The sequence below is a fragment of the Falco peregrinus genome, chromosome 3 (genome assembly GCF_023634155.1).
Source record: "Falco peregrinus isolate bFalPer1 chromosome 3, bFalPer1.pri, whole genome shotgun sequence".
Taxonomy (NCBI): Eukaryota; Metazoa; Chordata; class Aves; order Falconiformes; family Falconidae; genus Falco; species Falco peregrinus.
In genome coordinates, this window is record NC_073723.1 from 58,022,866 (window position 1) to 58,042,559 (window position 19,694).

At 44.2% G+C, this 19,694-nt stretch overlaps 1 protein-coding gene across 1 annotated transcript in view; it reads right to left on the reverse strand.

Annotated features, from left to right (window-relative positions):
• COLEC12 (collectin subfamily member 12) overlaps window positions 1-19,694 on the reverse strand; it is a 102,125-nt gene that overhangs the window by 70,521 nt on the left and 11,910 nt on the right. Inside the window, exon 2 of the mRNA XM_055799703.1 lies at window positions 19,347-19,397. Coding sequence (XP_055655678.1) covers window positions 19,347-19,397 — 51 coding nt within the window. The remainder of the gene's footprint in view (window positions 1-19,346; window positions 19,398-19,694) is intronic.

A 19,694-nucleotide genomic window follows, 5' to 3' on the forward strand; every position in this document is an offset into this window, starting at 1 on the left:
GAAGGGATGCCATCCAGAGGGACCTCGACAGGCTTAAGGAGTGGGCCCAGGTGAACATCACAAAGTTCAGCAAGGCCAAGTGCAAGGTCCTGTACCTGGGTTGTGGCAATCCCCAGTACCAATACAGGCTGGGGGATGAAGGCATTGAGAGTAGCCCTGCAGATAAGGACCTGGGGATACCGGCAGATGTAAAACTGGACATGAGTTGGCAATGTACGCTTGCAGCCCAGAAAGACAACCATATCCTGGGCTGCATCAAAAGAAGCACGGCCAGCAGGTCAAGGGAGGTGATTCTCCCCGCGTACTGTGCTCTTGTGAAACCCCATCTCCTCCAGTTCTGGATGTTCATCCAGTGTCCGCAGTACAAAAAAGATATGGACCTGTTGGAGCAGGTCCAGAGGAGGGCCACAAAAACGGTCAGAGGGCTGGAACACCTCTCCTATGAAGAAAGACTGAGAGAATTGGGGTTGTTCAGCCTGGAGAAGAGAAGGCTCTGGGGAGATCTTATTGTGGCCTTTCAACACTTGAAGCGGGCTAATAAGAAAGATAAGGACAGACTTTTTACCAGGGCCTGTAGTGACAGGACAAGGGGCAATGGTTTTAAACTGAAAGAGGGTAGATTTAGATGGGACATAAGGAAGCCATTTTTTATGATGAGTGTGGTGAGGCACTGGGACAGGTTGCCCAAAGAAGTTGTGGATTTCTCATTATAAGTGTTCAAAGTCAGGTTGGATGGGGCTTTGAGCAACCTGATCTAGTGAAAGATGTCCCTACCTGTGGCAGAGGTGTTGGGCTAGGAGACCTTTATAGGTCTCTTCCAAACGAAGCCATTCTGTGATTCTGTGTTTCTACGACTCTAGATACCCAGAAAGGTACCCAAGCACTCAGAGAGTAGGGATCCCATGGGATTCCCACTACTTGGATGTTCTGTGCCATCACAGCTACAGGTTTAGTTTTTGGGCACAGACTTGCTTTAAACCATCAATTACTGTCCAGTTAAAGCCTTCCTCATGTATTGGATATGTCAACCAAGGAGAATCACTGATTTTTCCAGTTTTACAGGGAGCCACAGGGCTGGTTCAATTAGGCTTTGGAAAATCAAACTCAGAGCATGTAATGAACGTGTACACAAAGATATGCATTACTGTGCAGGTGACAGGAATAACGCACATCAACATCTGGGTGAGGCAGGTGGTGCATAAGAAGGAAAAACATGACAGTTTATTATTTAAACGTGAAAACTGCATTTTGAGAAAGTATTTTCCAAGTAGTAGCTAATCAGAGGTGAAGATCTTGGATTCTATCTGCTTTCTCTAGGAAATGTGATATATACATATGTATTCTGTTTATAGACAGACCAAGAGTATATGGACCCACCAGAACAATACCTGAGATGCCTGATTGGTATCTGATGAAGACACCAGCCTATAAGCCTTTATTTGTCAAGCTCTGATGTCCAGGAAGTGAAAAATGCCAATCTTCTAGGAGAAACTGTGCTAAACTAGAAGAATTTATCAGCAGGTGCCTCCTTCTTGTGCCTGAAAAGCTTAAGCATTTACTAGTACAATTTTCCCAACAATTTTCCCCTTTGTTACAGTACCCCCTACCACAGTTCATCACTGACCCGAAGTTATGCTCGAATGGCTTGACTGTAAAAAATGTTTGGTGTTTAAGAGGAGAACTCAGTAGAGGATTCAGCATTTTAGTTGTGCTTTATGAATAGAGGCTACTGTGGACCCCAATATGCATGAAGATCTCCCCACAGGTATGGTGTGGCAAGGGGGCATGAGGAGCCTTCTGCTATATAGGCAGCAGGAGGAGCAGCTGGCATGGATTCTTCTTTGTCTTCTCTCACAAACGATTTGCAATTCTTGCTCTGCGGTCCTGACTTTAGGCCAAAACAAATGGGGAGAAAAAAATATGTCCACATTTCGGAAAAGGGGGATAAGAGTGAAAAATATCTTTAGATATTTTTTCTTTTCATTGGCAGCCACCGGACACTGCTCATAGGTTTGGTATGTCAGACATGGTCCCTTCGGAGACCTCCCAGCGCACAGGCTGCAGGTGAGGCAGCTGCTCAGCCAGGGCTGTCACCACCACCACAAACATGTTTCACCTTTGCAATCTCTTTGGTACTTATTTGTCCTCATCATGCTAGACACAGACAATATTAACAAAATCATATTATTAATATGTTTTCCAAAGCCAGTGATTTATTGTGGCCAGAAGTCTGTGACAAGGATCCTGTTTGGCCAGTCGTGCCTCCACAGTTCCTTTAATTGCTGTATCATGAGAAGAAAGTACATCACACTTCCTATTATCTTGACTTCTTACATAATAGAGAAAAACAAGCTCAGGCTCAAAATAATCCAAGAACCCCATACCAAGACCAAAAAAATACTGAAAAATTAACATTCCACATGTTTAAAGAATGTAAACAAAAATGTCATCACACAAACATGCAGAAAACTGGTGTTACTCAAACCCAGCACTGCCAATTCTTCATCTAATGAGTTGTTGAATCTCAAGACAATCAGAAACAGCTCGCGAGAGCTTAGTGAACAACAGCATTTGGTTTTCCTTCTGGTTTCTCCCTATTAAAAGCTACAGGGGAATCACTGAGCTAGAAAGACCACCTCAATTACTCTTAATTGCTGTCAGTTCTGATTAGCCTAGAGCACGGTGATCCCGCAACAAGCAGTACAGGGGACAAAGCAGGTGCTCTGTCTCTTCACGGTGCACTCCCTCTGCTTGCAATGGAAATGTCATTGAGGGAATGGGTATAAGCTCATGATTCACAGAGGCTGGTGATACTCATGACCACATTTCATGTTAAAAGCAAGGCCTGGCCTTCCTGTTTTGCTCAACTATCCATTCTTTCGCATATGTATTTTGGTCTGCGCTCCAAGTAAGCTTACAAACAAAAAACCCCACCTCTGCCATGCATTGCTCGCAACCCACCCTTGCAGAGTAGAGAGGGGCACTACCGCTCAGACGGGAGCACGAACATGGCTGCAGCAGCTCATCTACTGAGCAGGGATGTGCACATAGCCTGGCAGACAGGTTACATAAAAGCAGCAACAACCATTTTTTTAAATCAAGATGAAGACAAAGGACTGCCTCAAGGGAGCTGAGTGAATATTGATGCATTTTTGCAAAACAGAGGAAGTAAGATAAGGCTGGTCCTTGCTATTTCTCCTTTGGTATATATTCACAAGTCAGTTGAGGGTAAACAAGAAGTCGCTAACATGGTTCCTCGACATACAGCAAGAAATAAATGCTGCAAGATAGTTGGGAGAACAGAGTTTCAAGGTGGCAAACTCTGAGTTATCCATCTGGTTTCTTACAAACTTTTCCCCAATAAAAGCTAAGAAAACATCAGAAATACACAGAGTAGGATAATATATATTATCAAATATACATGGAGATGGATATTGTTTTGAAACAAAAAATATCATAAAACCAAGTTTAGCTGTTAGCCCTTTTATCATCTAGTCATCTAGGACCGCATTCAACATCTCTTATTCATTAAAAATTAATAATACAACAATGAGAATCCAGGAATGTCAATCTCAAATCAGCTTGCATTAAAAGCCAACTTACTAGGTAAGTAAAAGGAAACTGACTCTTCTCAATACTATTGATCACTGAGAAGATCCAGTACTGAACAAAACATTATTTATTTTTATAAATCCTATACTGACCTGATGCAAAACTACATGACAGGATTAACTTTACCATTGCAAAGCATTCACAGTGAGTTGCAATAATATTTTGATGCTACGCAGGTCTTAGCAAAATCTGGCTTATGTATTTGTAATATGTTCCTGAACTAGGGAGGGGTGAGAGAGGAGCTAGATACACTAGATAAAATATCATAATAATGTAAACTATCCTCATTTTTACAATATGTAGAACAAAACATAAGGGTGCAAAATTAAAATGCCCAGGTACACAAAGGTACTTAGGTTCTTAAAACATACTTCGATGCCTCAGTTTCTGCAGGACGCACCCCAAGCTCCTCTGTCAGGTGTTAACAGACTGCACAGCGTGTGCAATTACAGAGGAAACTAGTCCTGCTCACTGAGAGCCTGGCTCTAATTCACTAAATGAAAATAAATGATGGGTCTTGCTGTGATTTAAAGCAATGCACTTATTTAGGCCTTTCAGCTGGCTGCACAAGTATTGTTTAACTCCCTGCCTTCCAATAGTGGGATGACACAAATCTAGCCAAATAATTTCACACTTCAACATGGACAGGGACAGTGCTGCTTTAATCAGTGGAACTGTACCTATTTACAACAGAATTGTCAGTGATCTAAGAATGTAATTCATTAGAGAGAGAAAACTCACCTCTCCTTAGCTTTCTAAAAGCCATTTAATATTATTATGAGGAAATTATTTTACAGACAGCTCACATGAATTTCAAAGAGAGCATGAGGCAAGAAATCCCAGAAAAAAAACTTTTTTTTGCTTACTGTACTACAGCTGAAATGAGTAATCAGTATTTTAAGGTCAGGGAAATCAGCATGGAAAATGCCAAATCCTCATAACTGAAGAGCACGATGGTCAGCTGTGGGTATCTCATCCACACCAGGCAAAGCTGCAGATAAATTACAGATTGTCCTCCTCCTACCTCTGTTATTCACCAAAACTTTCCCCACACTGCTCAAATATTTCAAAAAAAGCCACTTTTTGACTTAAATGTCTAGTTTACTGGAAATCTGCTGGCAACATCCTTATGTGTTGGTTGAAAAACAAGCAGTGTAAGCTGCAAAGCTTTAAACTAGCGCATTTTTAAATGGGGAAGTTTGCTGAGTGCTTTTTCTCTCTCTTAGTAGTGGTCAGCTCTGGCAGCAAAATGCTTTAAAAAACACACAGGCCATGATAGAAAAAGATCAAAAGCGGACCAGACAGCAGGGCCAGCTCCCACCAGTCTCACAAGAAAGAGGAGAAAATGAACAAAATAAGAATATGAGTTTTTCTTGCCTGTGCAGCACCCCACACTAACCACTTGCATGTGAGGGCTCCCGGGCAGCACCACGCAGCATCTCTGCCACGGGGCCCACACCCGCACAGCGAGGGGGACCTTGCCGACCACCGCTGCCCCGTCCCTCTCCCCACAACAATGCACCGGTGTCTATTCTGGCAGCAGCCAGGCTTTTCCCCCCAGTGCTCCTCCTCACTGGGCTGCCACTCCTGCGGAGGGGAAACAAGCCTGGGCGCTGCTTTGACTGTCGAACAGCAATAGGGTTCAGGGTGCCAGCAGCCCTTCCCACAGGCGGGTGACCGAAGCACACGTGGGGCTCAGCTGTCTCCAAGGATGGCTGGTGAGACACCGTGGGTCCGTGACCACTGCGAGCCATGGCCAGCCATGGCACGGCTCTGCCTCCCTGCAGCACCGGCCATCTCACTGATTGGCATTTGCTGTGCTAAAAAAGTGCAAAAGCGTGAGGGGAATGCTCTTTTTTAAGAACATGAGGCCTTTTTAAACACTTTGGAGATCAACACAGAAGAAGAGTCCCCACCCAGAGTCTTACATCCCACACTCATTTTCTTTGGGATTTTCCTAAAGGGCCGTGTTGGGACCCATATAAAAAGCGATGAGTTAAGTTTGTAGCCCTGTATATCCCTTCTGGAGAGGCACACAACTGCACCCCCTTCACCACCCACTCTCCTCCTCCCCACCCTGCTCCCCTGGGCAGGTGGTGAAGGCAGCAGGATCCCGCTGATTCCTGGGCAGGCCCGGCGCCCATGAGCCCCCCACCTTGGCGAGGCGTGCGGTGGCGGCCATGCCCTGCTGACACAGCTGGGCCGGGCGCGGGCTGGTTCTCGGGCAAGATGGGGTTGCAGGGCAGAAATCATAACAAAGGCAGGAAACAGGTCAGCACTGCCTGGGTTTAACACCCTCCCTGGGGACCCTGCCAATTTCCACACTGCTGATGGTTTTAACCCTGTCCTGAAACAGGCCCGTGTGACATGCTCTGCTCTGCAGAAGCGGAGCCCCCTCAGGGGGGACCTTACTGCTCTCTACAACTCCCTGACAGGAGGCTGTGGGCAGGTGCGGGTCAGTCTCTTCCCCCAGGCAGCAAGCGACAGAACAAGAGGAAAAAGCCTCAAGCTGTGCCAGGGCAGGTTTAGGCTGGATATAAGGAAAAAATTCCTCACTGAAAGGATGGCCAAGCATTGGAACAGGCTGCCCAGGGAGGTGGTGGAATCACCATCCCTGGAGGATACGTAGATGCGGTGCTTAGGGACATGGTTTAGTGGTGAACTTGGCAGTCCTGGGTTAACGGTTGGACTTGTCTTAAAGGTCTTTTCCAACCCAAATGATTCTATGATTCTATAAAATAAAAGCAGGTCAAGGCAGTGCAGGAATAGCCCCAACAGGTGCCAGTTGGAGCAGTCCGAAGGGTTTTACATCGCTTCCTGTGAATGGGCTCAGAAATACGAATCCTGCTGAACAGTGTCCAAGTAACAGTAACCAAACTGTCACAACAGTCCCTCGGCTGAGCTTTGGGACAGACCTCTCCCTGGTTTTGCCATGCTTCAGCAGGGCCTGAGCCTCCCTGCAGCTGCAGAGTATCTCCATCACCCTGCAGCCTGGCTCTCCATTTTTTGCTGCTCTTAGCACTGTACTTCCAGCACGGGGCAGGAGGAAAACCCTGGCTGACTTCATGCAGCTTTATTAACTCCAGTGCCAAAAAAACCAGCCATGCCCTCGACTGCTTAGATTTGGTGGCTGAGTTAATGCAATGTATCCATTGGAGAGGGAACATCTTTCATAAAACACATCAGCTCTGCAGGACTGTATTTTGTTTAAAATAGCTCAAAGGAAGTTGTGTGAACACATCGCCAGTTCCCCCAAGCACTTTTTTTTTTTCTTTTGCTTCAACATTTCTCACTTAGTGCCAGAATGCTTTAGTAACAAGTCCTACCTGTGACGTGAAGTGTTGCTCAGCATGGGGGAGAAGGGGAGACAACTACATGACCTCCAAACTGAAGGTGTCTGGGGAAAAGAGGACATTCCTCATGAGACTGTAATGAGCACAGCACTATCCTTGGTCCCTGCTGGGAACTCTGATGTTCTGGAAAAAACAATCTCAAAAGGTGAAACACAGTCACTTAGAGGTTACAAATCCATTTCATATACAAATCCGACAGCAAAAGGAGAAACAAGAGTCTGCCAAAAAATGCTTGCTGGGAATCTGCCTGAGTGCAGGCTGCAGCACTAGAGCGGGATCACAGCTTTCTTCCAGCAGAGCTGTCCGAAAGGCACATCTGCAAAGGTGGTGATAGTCCTGTAACACATCACCCTGCAAAGCTCCTGTAACTGGTGGAGTAAGGAAGAATTTCTTAATTCAGTTTCCACTGTATTAAAAGCACATGAAAACTATTAAAAAAAAAAAGAAAGAAAATACATAGGAGTAGAGTATCATAAAAAACCCCAAAAACCTCAAAACACATCCACCCTGGAAATGTCTACCATTCACAGCTTCACCGAGTATTTTCTTCTAACTCACCACAAGTCTTCCCAGAACAACTGAAAAGACAGTAGACATTATTTATTTTTCTTTCTAAAATACTGTTTTAGAAACCTCCCAGAAGGGAGAAAAGTAAAATAAAATTATTATAGTGCCACATCAGCACAATCAGCAAGCTCAAAATGAAGAGGACTACAGTGATGTAAATATTCCTTTGACGTAAGACACTTTTTAATTTCACAGTCAGCTCTTCTGCTTCCTTTTACAAAGACACTTCCACTGAAATCTTTTCTAGGCCACCTTGAACACCCACTGGACATATACATATTCTCGGTAGCTCTTTCAGTTATTTTGCAGACTGGTTTTGGTATTCTGGTTTCATGCCTGTGAAAATTCATTCTCTGCAGTAAATGAAAGGGTTTCACAAGGGCTCTTCTCTCCATTGGAGGCACAGTTAGAGACCAATTGCTATTCAAACCAAGTGTAATAAAAAGGGCTTGTTGTGGAGAACACAGCTCCATTTCTTTTTATTAAAGCACAGAACTACTCACAGTAACCTTTTGCATAGATGACTGAGAATAAAAACAGCCCCGCCACGCTGTATTTCAGAAAGTAGCTTGCCAAGAATATGAGTTTCTCAGGAGCTGGGATGCAAAGCTGCAGCAGAGGAGCAGATGTGGCTATTCCTGCAAAGGTGGCCCCCAGCTAACACCCTCCCATCCCGCGCGTCAGCAAGTATGGTGGTAACACGCTGGGCAAAGGGGTTAAAACTCATGCTGTCTCTTCATGTGTTCCTGGCCCAGAGTCAAGGTTTGCTGAAGCAGGAGGTGAGCTATGAAGTTTATGAGGTTTACAGGGTGCAGACTGCCCTCTGACAATGGCAAGCATTTCCTGCAGCTACTAAATTTCCCTGCCACGTCCTCTTGGTGGGCTCAGTACTGAGGCTGAGGCTGAGACGTGCTTTTCACCTTGTACTGGACTAATCCAGACCTAACCCATATGGGCAGAGGGAATGGGGGAATAAGGGACAGACTGCCAGCAAAACAGCAAAAGGATAGGAGCCACCTTTGCTTTGCTTCCATTACCTCTTGAAAAGAAAAAGCAGAACATGGGGTTCCCTTAGAGTACCTCAGACCAGCATCTCCACGAAGCATGCTGTTTTCTGCACCTCTGTGAACTAAAACATGAACTATGAGTACCACACAAAGCAGAGGGTTATTCCACAGATCTGGCTTCATGTGCTGTTTTGGACCTTGCAGAAAGGTTGTGTCTTGATCCATCCAGGACCAGCAGGGATGAAGCAAAAAAAGGTTGAATTACAGCTCTCTGAAAAATGATCTTTACTTTCGTTCTATTTGATGACCCAAGAGAGAGGCAATGAAGACATATCTACTCCTCCTCTTCCTCCTGTAGTATTTCAGCTGATCCAGACTCTCACACACACCAAACTCATTACTTCGACACCCCAAATTTTTCTCCTAATTTTAGTTAACCTTGACAAACTATTTTAAAAAGCACCAGTTTTAAAGTTTTCAACATTTTGGAAAGCTTTTCCAGCTCCTCTGCAATGAGCAGAAGAACCAGATGCTGGTTTGTTTGCTTCCCCTTAAAACTGAGCCATGAGGCACATTCTCCAGTCCTCATATCTGCTGCTTTCTGCAAGGCACTTAAAGAAATTTTACATGATGCTGAAATATGCATGTGGTTACTTTAATAAATTTGTAAAAGAGGTTAAACATGTAGTATCATTGATCAAGCAGAAACCTGTTTTCCTAAGGAGTCAAGTAAGTTATGGAGTAATGATCAGCTGGCATGTTTGAGGTAGCAAGAGGACTTGTGACTGGGGACTTGGAACAGAGTGAGGACAAGAACCACCTCTCAGATTTTTGGCTTTCCAGACCTGGGAACAATACGCCCAGGAATGCATTTGGAGCGCAAATTTCCAGATGGAACCTACATGCAATATAGTCTATGGGTCTGGTTTTTGTACACTTGAAGTCGTGCTGTTAGGTAGTCCAGCACACTGACCTAAATCCAGCTTGGATGTATCCATATGAAATGGAGCACATAGGTTTAAATATAAACATCTGCACACACAAGCAGTGACATGCAATAACTTCTGGGGACAAGTGATTTTAGCTGTGCACAGATGCTATGTTGAAACTTGACAGCGGGTGTTCGGATTATTCTGGCTCCAGACTGTTCCAAATGTTAATTAAGGACAATAGCTCTCCCACTCCAAACTGAAGTCTTACAGGTCAGATTTAAAGTGAAATCACCAGTTACATGGGCCATTGTATGTTGTATTTCCACCTGAAGCAATTAACTTCAAGGGAGAAGGGAGGAAGGAACTAAAATATCCCTTGGCTCTATGTATTATTATTTTTTGTAACCAGATTGTCCTCCATTATATGGTAAAGCAGAAATGTATGTAAGGAATCTTTCAGTTACCAGTTGTCACTACACACACAGATGGTCTGAAATCATACCTTAACCTATTAGCAAAAGATAAAAGGCAAGCATTTTTGCTGCCATTGAGCACTACCGAATGTAGGGTATATTGACCTCCACAAGCCTGGCAGGTATAAGCATCCGTGCCCATTCCTGGGCTAATTAAAAATAGAAAACTTGGTAGAATTTTCCATGCTCCTGGCCAAGACCTCGGTAACAAGCACACAGATACATGTAACATACAGCAAATCAATAAGCATTTCCCAAACTTTTTATTTAAATTTAAGGTTTTGAAAGATATGCAGCAAAACCCTGTTAAGCAGACCCTAGTGCCCAGATATCCTTAAAAGAAAACAGATCTGCCCTGCATCTTCTGTAGCATTACAAAATGTCTGTCGGAAAAGATGCTATGAAGTCATGCTATGGTAGACCTAAATGTCTGCACAATACTTTTAACACTTAATTTCCTTACGAGCCTTACCTGGGCTCAAGAGAAATGGATCCCTGTGTCTTGCACTCCAACTCCTACAAAACTTTCAGACACCTCCATCAAGAGTCACAAGCTGAACCACAAAAATACATATTCATGTTTTATTTATTTAAGGCATCAGTATCTCTCTCTCTGGCTGGGCGGATTTTCCAGATGCATTCCTGACTGAGCAGAAGAGTAGCTGCAAACAAACCTCTTCATGCACCCATTGCGCAACACTTGTCCGTGCCGGCTCTGGGCACAGAGCAAGACTCCTTCCCGCTCACATATCCCTCCCAACCCCTCTTCGCCTTCCAGAATCTCAGCCCACTCACTTAACCCAGGCTGAATCAGGACAAATGGAAATGTCTTGGCTCTTGGCTGCTTCACTTAGATTTACCCATCTGCAGAAGGTTAATAGAGACTGGATAATATTTTATTCCTGCTTTCCTTTGGCTGTGCTGTTGTACTACCACACAGTGCAGTTTGAATTGGTTGTGATTTAGCAAAGCAACATAGTGTTCCTTGTTAAGAGTCTGCAACAGGCAAAACCAGCCTAAAATACTTACAGATTCTTTATCTGCACTGTCCCTGTCAGTGTTCTCTCTCAGAGGCTTCTTTAGGCATTTATATGCTTTCCTCAGCATTTATATAGGACGTAATAAAGAGATCTGGAGTTGAAGATCTCTATGTAGTGACTCAAAATGACCAGAAGCATAACGCTCTTTCTCAGTATGGAAGTCCCTTCAAACAGCATTAGCCTCTCCTGGCTACTGCCATTTTAAGGATGGGTGTCTTTAAAGAGGTAGATGTCTAGGGTCACTAAAAATAGGTGAAATGACTCCCATGCTAAGCCCTGTATTCAGATTTCACATGGAAGTGAATCTTCAGATGTAACATTTTCTCCCTGAAAATCATGCATAAATTTGCCAAGTACAACAACATGATGTACTGCATTCGTGGTGTCACCTGTCCCAGGACACTGGCCCGGCTCTGGGCTGCTGAGTGTGATGGTGGGGGACAGCAGAGACCACTGGGTCTGGGTCCATGTCTAGGTCCAGGTCTGGGTTCATGTCTGGGCCAAGCTGGTGAGGTTTCACACCTTCCTTGCAGCAGCTCCCCTGGGAGCATGGGAAACCAGGCACCAGCCACGCAGAGGCAGGGAAGCTTGATGTAATATTAAATGACATCTTATGTCAAAACATGACGGCACTTTTGAACTGATGGTTCTGAGAGTTCAGGAGACAAAATGCTATACTAAGAATTTAACTTGATCTTTCCCCTTCCGTGGGATGCTGATGAAGTGGACAGCAGGAGACACAACTGCTCCTTTAAATACAGCAAGCAGGAATGACTACAAGAGCTTTTCAGCAAGGCAGCCAAAGGCATGAGAGGCTTCCTGGTCTGACAGCTAAGGAGTTATTGTATGTATGAGGTAGTGCATGTGCCTATCAACAGTCTGTCAAGATAACTTGTACCAACTATTTTTGCTGGTAGCCGCTAATTAAAACACACAGCTCTTCACTGTTAGCATACTTGTTCATAAAGTGCTGGCAAAGTAATGGCAGCAGCACTGCTTCATGCAGACTGCACGTCCCCAGGCCTGACTCAATGGGATGCTGAGAAGTCTTTGCAAAGGGCTCAGTGCCCTGCAGAATCAGGTGCAGGTATGTCAACTCTGCCATGTCACTTAACATGGGTGTTAAGAGCTCCATGACATTTTGAAGAAGCTTCCAAGGAATAAAAGGAATCTAGGATACTGATGTAAGCAGCAACCAATAGGTATGTGTTTTATTTGTGTGTGTAAGCAATATCTAACAACACATCCTCCAGGGATGACAGCTTTTCTCACGAGACACCGGTGTGTCTGTGTCGCTGGCAGTAAGCACAGCAGCTTTCTGATGGGGAATGACTCTGAAGTAGATATGGAAAAGCCACAGATGAATTAAACACACCTGAGCACTAGCAACCTTATAGTTAATGGCACTCAGTAAAGAACAGAGTATAGTAGCAGCTGGCTACATGTGCAAACTTGTATTTTGAAAAAAACTTAAGAGGAGCTCAGGAGTAATGCTGGTGTGTGCTACAATCCCACAGCAACACTGGGAGAGTCCACTAACAGCTATTTCCAACTATTTTTAATTCCTTCTTGTGCTGGCTTCTTATCTGAAATTTTCATTTCTCTCACAGTTTTCCTGTGTTACTCTGTTGCATGGAAACATAACGGTACCAAGAACTGAAAATATAACGCTTAGTTTCTTTCCAAAACACTAATTTCACAGGTAATTTTGTTATGAAGTTGAACAGCCCATAATGAGCCTAGGTGTTTTGGCAGCAAGCTGATGTTGCCAAACATCATTACTTGTCCAGCTAGTTTACAGGGAAATAAATACAAAATCCCCAGGTGTTGCTTACAGTGTAGCCAATGTTTTTCATTCCATTCATAAATACAACCTGCTCTTCAGGCCACACATCTACTTTATAGTTCTAATGAAAAATAGAGAGCAAAATCCACACATAATGGTAACCATGCTGCCTTTCAATGCACCTCTGTAAAAGACAGATTGATCAAACAGGTATTGCTCCAAGCATGCAAATGCAATACATGAAGAAGCATGTCAAGAATTTTAATTGTACTAGATAGAAGAAACCCGTAACTAAGAGAAAATAGATTGCCTACTTAAGAGCACACAGGAATTACTTTGCCCCCATGTCACTGCTAAGAGGCCTCTTTATGGGTCTGGATTAGAAGGAGAAGCGCCTTTAACCAAGCACAGCAGGATGAGTTGGAGAGGGGCAGCTCCAAACCTGTAGACCTGAATGGCTCTTACAGCTCCTGTATATGTTAGCACAGGACATGCAGATTTGGTAACTTTTTGGATCTCACTATTACTGCCTGACACCGATGGATTTATCAGAATGCACCAACTATTATCCATCTTTAGGAAGACTGGTTGTTTTCAATTTGTGGTTTGGATATATCAGCAATAATCCATTAATCCCCCATGCCTTTTACGTTGCAAGAAACAGAAACTGCTGGCTGAGGAGGGACATGCTGGTGGCACGCAGCCACCTTAACAGTTCACGAACACCTTGACATTCCTCTACAATGGCAATACTGCACACACATCAGCCTTTATTTATTTATTGAGACTTCAATTCCCTACCAATGCCCCAGTACTCTGCGTACATACTGGAAAAGAAAAGAAAAGAAAGACAAAGAAACCCTTACACAGGTGGTCGTCATCGTCCCCTGCACGCAGTCCCTGAGGCACCAGACTGAAGTCCCAACACAAACTCAGTCCCCCCAGGGGGCACTGGGCTCTCTGCTGCTCAGGGATCACCCCAGGAGAGGGCAAGCTCGGCCTCCTCCCACCTTACTGGCCATGGCAATTAAAAGGATCACTCTAAATGAAATTTCTCAGCCTAAAATGAACAGCTGTACAGGCATCATCATTCAGTGGGGATTTAATTACCCCAGGACGCACGCAGGCAAAATCCTCAGCAGATAAATATGGCCAGATCAGTGAACTGGAAGCAATGCGCCTGACTTTCCTCTGGCTTTGTGAGTACCGGCAACCCCATGACTTTTTATTAAGCCATATGATTACACGCTGCAGGCATACATGTGATATAATGCCCAGGGAGGGATGTGGCTTGTGGCACCTGAATTCCCTCACTGGTCATTTACAAACCATAAAGAAAAGCTGACAAATTCCTAAAGCTTAGAATTTTTTTGTTTTTTGTTAGAGGCTTAAGGTTTGTGTGGGTATAGCACACCATCAGACTGATGCCAGACATTTTTTGTGCGCATGTTATTATAGATATGAACAATGGCCTGGATTTATCCAGAGATAAGGACTAAAATTATTCTGTCTGTGCAGCATTAATGAACAAATGCTGTTACTGAACTATCACAAAATTCCAAGCCATAAGTTATGCTTACCATGATCATGTTTGAACTGTTTTTTATAGACAGAAAAAAAAAGTATTTTTTAAATCCTTTTCTGAAAAAGTTTTCTATCTCAAAGTTTTCATTTTTCACTGTAAACCATCCATAAGATTTTTATCAATTGTTACACTCCTAAAACTGCCCGGTTGTATCCTATCAATGGTGGAAAAATAATATATAGATTCTCACTGTATAAAATACTACAAACAAAATATATAGTGAGAAACAAACAAAAATATATAGTGAGAAAACAGCTATTAAATAGATCTAGTTCAGCTGCTCCCAAGCCACTCATCAGGGTGAAAAAAATATCATATTTTTCAAATGTTTTTAAACCAGGGCTTTTTCTCCTCTCACCTCTTTTTAGTATAGTAGATTTCACTACTGCGTGGCAGGACGATGCATCCATTTGTGGTCCAGAAATTCCTCGATTTAATTCTTACAGCTGGAATGATGCTCAGGAGCTAGATTGTCATAACCACATAGAAGGGACATCCTGACCCAGTCATCACTTGCGTACCCTATGGAAGATACCTCAAAAAGTACCTATCTTACTTGAGCAGGCCCCTAAGTACTTTTTATCCCTCCTTTGCTGTCAGCTGTTGACCTACAGGGAGTGGGGAAAATCAGAGGACCAGTGCCTCCGTGCACACTGAAGATACACAGGGACATGAGGGACTGTCCCCTACCGATAGCGCAGCCCCATGGCAGGGAAAAGGGAAGGTGAAGGTGAGGAGGATCCTGACTCACAACCTAGAGCATGGGGGTGACCAAGATGGGTCCTACTGTGGAGGACAGGCTTACAGCCTCCAATTCTGGCTTGTGTTTGCCAAGGGCAAAGGGTACTTGATTATCTTACACAAGCTGTTTAGTCTTCTACTTATCTATAGTGTACTGGCCCTATCTTTTCATTCCTTGGGAGGCTTATCTTCATCAGCAGGGCTTTCAGCTCATTTCTTCAAAGCCTGTTTTCAAAAAATTACAAATGTGCTTCACAACATTTCAAAGACCATCTCCTTTGCTTTCAGCTGTTCCATATTGTACTGTAACTTCAAACTGTGCAATGGATAATTTCACATTGAAATTTCTACATTAAATACTGTATTCAGTAAAGTGCAGGTTTTAAGTTCTAGAATGTTAACATAAAGACAGGAATTCACAATGATCTCTGTATCTAATACTTGGGAATGCCACAAGTTAGGAAGATCAGATCTGCCACCTCAGAGTCCATTAGTTCCCTTCAATTCCCTTGCCTGTTGCTATGCCTGGAGCTGGAATCTCAGAGAAAAGAGTCAAAACCCTGCCACAAAGAGATCTCATCCTGCTATCAACCACTTAGAAACGAGTCTGAGCTCTCAAGCCTGAGATTGAGCATCCCAAAAGTGTGCAACATTGAAAAGCAAGTTTTGCCTTTCCTCATTCATTCTTTCCCAAAGTGGTGTTTGTGTGTGGTGCTGCAAACCAATGACAATGGCTGACGAAAGAGTTAACATCAGTGGCAATCTGGTAGAGGAAACCCAGTGGAGAGGCATAGCTTGTTATCTGGAGCAGATAACTTCAAAGCAGACTGAGCAGTGACCGATGATGAAGTAACAGTAATAAGAAACATGCTTCCTCACATTGCCTTTTCACTGAAGCGATCTGGAGGCGTTGCAGCTGAGCATCACACTTCTAGCAGCAACCCTGCACATCTGTAGCATCCATTGAGAAGAAGTAAACAGCATCATTCAGCTGGAAAAAGCACTTCCCTCAACCTCCCTGACCCCCTGCAGCAAATTTGTCCCAAGCTCAAAAGAGAAAAAATGCCAGTATGTATTTTCCTAGTATTTTGGAGTTGTCTGCATCTGTATCTATTATTATTTAATATGTTAGTGTGTTATACTTAATATGAGCAGTTACTGTTCTCCTGGCTAAAAAATAAAGTAGCATGATAAATTCTCTGAAATTAGCTTATCTGAGGAGGAGGGACAGAAGGATTCAGAAAAAGGGGAAGCAGTGCAGGACAGCACGTATTCAGTCCTCTTTTCAAAAGCTTCTTCCCCAAAACGAGAATTGTTGGAGAATGCCTCTCTCCCTCCCTCCGAAGATCTCTTCCTTCCTTGAACCAAACTACAGGCTCCAGCAACAAGGAAGCTAATAATAAACTCTTCAGCTGAACTCTAGGAAAGCAGTTTGGTCAAGGCTTTGCGTGCCAAGTGCTGACCAACACATGTTCCCAGCTGCCAGCACTGACTCACCACAAGCCATGTTTTTTACAAACCAGTCGTGCTTTAGCCATCACTGCCACAGAGCACGTTTTGCTCCAAACAAGTCCTCACACTTCAAAACGATGGAGTCAAAGGCAGTTGAGGAATAGTCCCCCTACTATGTCTCATGCCCATGGGGCATACAGGGACTACTCCAGACACAATATATTAACACAACTGCTCTTACACCATGGCTCCTGAAACAAAAACCCCACTGCTGCTTTTGTCGCTGCCCATTCCTGCAGGCTGTACACAAACAGTGCTGGGATTTCTACAGCGCCAGCCAGCTGACAGGACAGGACTCCTTTCAAAATGACCTGTTACCAAGGGTTTGGATACAAAACTTGATTCTTGCCTTGGGCTTCCCCCATAGCGCCTGCTGCTACAAAAGAGGATGCAGGGTCAAGAGGGAACACCAGCTGGGAGAGCAGGCATAACATTTCCTACTGGTCAGGCAGGAGCTTGAGCTACTCAGCTGCGTTTCAGCCTCAAGAGCAACCTCTGGCACTTCACTGAAAATGCTGACACAGTGGCCAGTGAATTTGGAGTTTTAAAAGATGTGCATGCCACCTTCCCGCTCCCTCCAGAGGTTGCTCAGAGGCTGCCTGGAAATGCAGCAGGGACTAGAAATGGGAAGGCACCAAGTCAGGTTTTCTGACAAAGGGGAAATAACCCCTTTTAGGGGCCACAAAAGCATGAGCACTTGCAGGCAAAGAGTGTGCATGCTGATGCAGGGACGTATGGAAACCAGGTCAGCCTAGTTGCTGGGAAAGATGAGGAAGAGGGTATGGGAGGAAGTTTGGGCTTAAAAATAGTATGGACAAAGTCTTCTTGGATCAGGACACTACTGAATTATACAGCTCTCACCAGTGCCAATACTATGGCTTCACGATCCCATTCCCCCTTTAGTTCAGCTCTTCTTCTGAAATGCAGACATCTGGGACACCTCCCTGACCACAGCAATGTTGTTTTCATGAAAGAGAAGGGACTTATGGTTGTTTCCCAAGGGTGGAACTGCCCTGTCTCCTCCTTTTGTGGCGAAACCTTCTCCTCCTGCCACTGGCAGACCGCTGACCCTCTCTCTCTCCCTCTCTGCTGCCCCATCAAGTGCAACAGCACAAGCATTTCTGGAAATGCTCAGATAAACCTTGCATTTCTAAGGGGAGAAATAACTCACATTGGCAGCACCAGATTACTCAGGAGAAAGAAAGAAATGAAAGCAAGTTAAGACGCAAAATTCCCATTATGTCACAACAATGCACTTACTATTGGGATAATAAGGATAGTGGGGTGCCTGCTGCTCGCTAAAACCTTTTGCAGTTCACTGCAAGAGCATGCTGACTAGGGACAGCTAGGTAATAGGCAACACAGAGGGACGTTATTTTTATATGCGTTAATGAATCGCAATACTTTTTACTCAGCTGGAGTTGACAGAAATGAACAGTTAACATTTATTCCCATTTCTCTAGATTTTTTTCCTTTTTTGCTATTCCAGGGTGTAATCCAGAACAAAGAAAAAAAAAAGTCGGAAAAAACCCTGCGTGCAGCCTTATGGCAGGACTTTCCAAGCCACAGATGCTGCCTCTGTGGTTGGCTGACCTATCCAAAATAAAACTCAACAGCAGGGAGCGGTGGAGTAGTTCAGGGGGTAGCAGAGGTCATGCGAATGTGATCCCCACCTCCCGAACGCTGTTTCTCCTTATGCTGCCTCCCCCTGCTCCTTTTGGGACGGATGGAATTGTTGACTTATTTTTTATTTTTAATTTTCAGCCTGTCTTTCCTATCCACTTGCCAAGTGGGATTGTTGAAAGTCACTCCTGTTGCAGCCACTTTCCCAGGAGAGAAAAAATAAGGTGAACTTTCATCCTGATGGCTTACAGTTGAAAAGGCAGCTAGCAGCTTGGATGATGAGCCACTTCGGCTGCTCCAAGACAGAGTTGGTGCTGTGGGAGCTCAGAGGCCACTGCATCACCTCCCTGTGGCTGCAGGGACAGGAGTCAGCCTGGCCTAAGCAAAGCTGTCGGCTGCAGAGACTGAAACATCTCCCTCAGGGAAAGAGAGCACAAGAGCCTTGAAAAGAGGAGCCTCGAAGGCTGCCGACCCCTGTGCAGAGATGCATGGTACTGCCTTATTCCCACAAGGCCATTAGCAGTGAACAAACATCAAAATAAAAGGAAAGAAAGTGGAAAAAGAAAAGAAAGCAACTGCCCTCATTTTAATAATTTTGGACATCAGAATGAATTCATACTGTATACTTTTACTTCTTTTTTTTCATGAGCAGCACAGCATATGTCCTGGCTCAGCTGGCAGTACAACTTCTGCAAGCCTGCAGGAGGACCCATACCACCACTCTTGAGAACACCTACAAACCCTGCTGCACATCAGTCTGTGGGCTGAAGGAAAGCCCAACTGGGCAGAGGACACGTAAGAGGCACGGACCTTTTTTACAGCCAGCACATGCATTTCTGTTCAGGTGTGGGCTTTGTTTTTGTAATGCTAATGATCAAATAATGAAACCAACCACCTGTTGCTTCTCATCAGGGCTATTTCTGAAGCATTATGTTTGCCAAGAAAATCAACCAAGTCTAAAAATCACACCTTCCTCTGGGCAGATATCCACTGAAGTGGATAACAGGACTGTACCTGGATGTTTGATGCTGTTGGCAAGCAAGGTTTTCATGGCAAGTATTTGACTTACCCTACGTACTATGCAAGAGTGAGCTAAAAGACCTGCTACCACTTACCAAACCTCTTGTAGCCAAAGGACTGCACCTCTTCCTCCTCTGCAAAATCGTCTGGAGAAAGAAAGAAAGACACAGCAACAGATTATTACTACTACCACTGGAAAAAGATGGGAAGAAGTTTTTACAGAAGCATGATCATAAATTAATGGACTTGAATGTTTAATCGATTTGTAAGGCATGTTACTGACCTTCCCCTCCATATCCCACTTCTGTCCCTGAGAAGAAATGTCAGTTCAGAGCCCTTCCTCCAACCAGTATCCCCAGCAGAAATCCAGACTAGAAGTGCTTTATCACCTGGCAGCTATCCTGAGGTCTACTTGGCCACCTAAGCACATACAAGAGCAGACA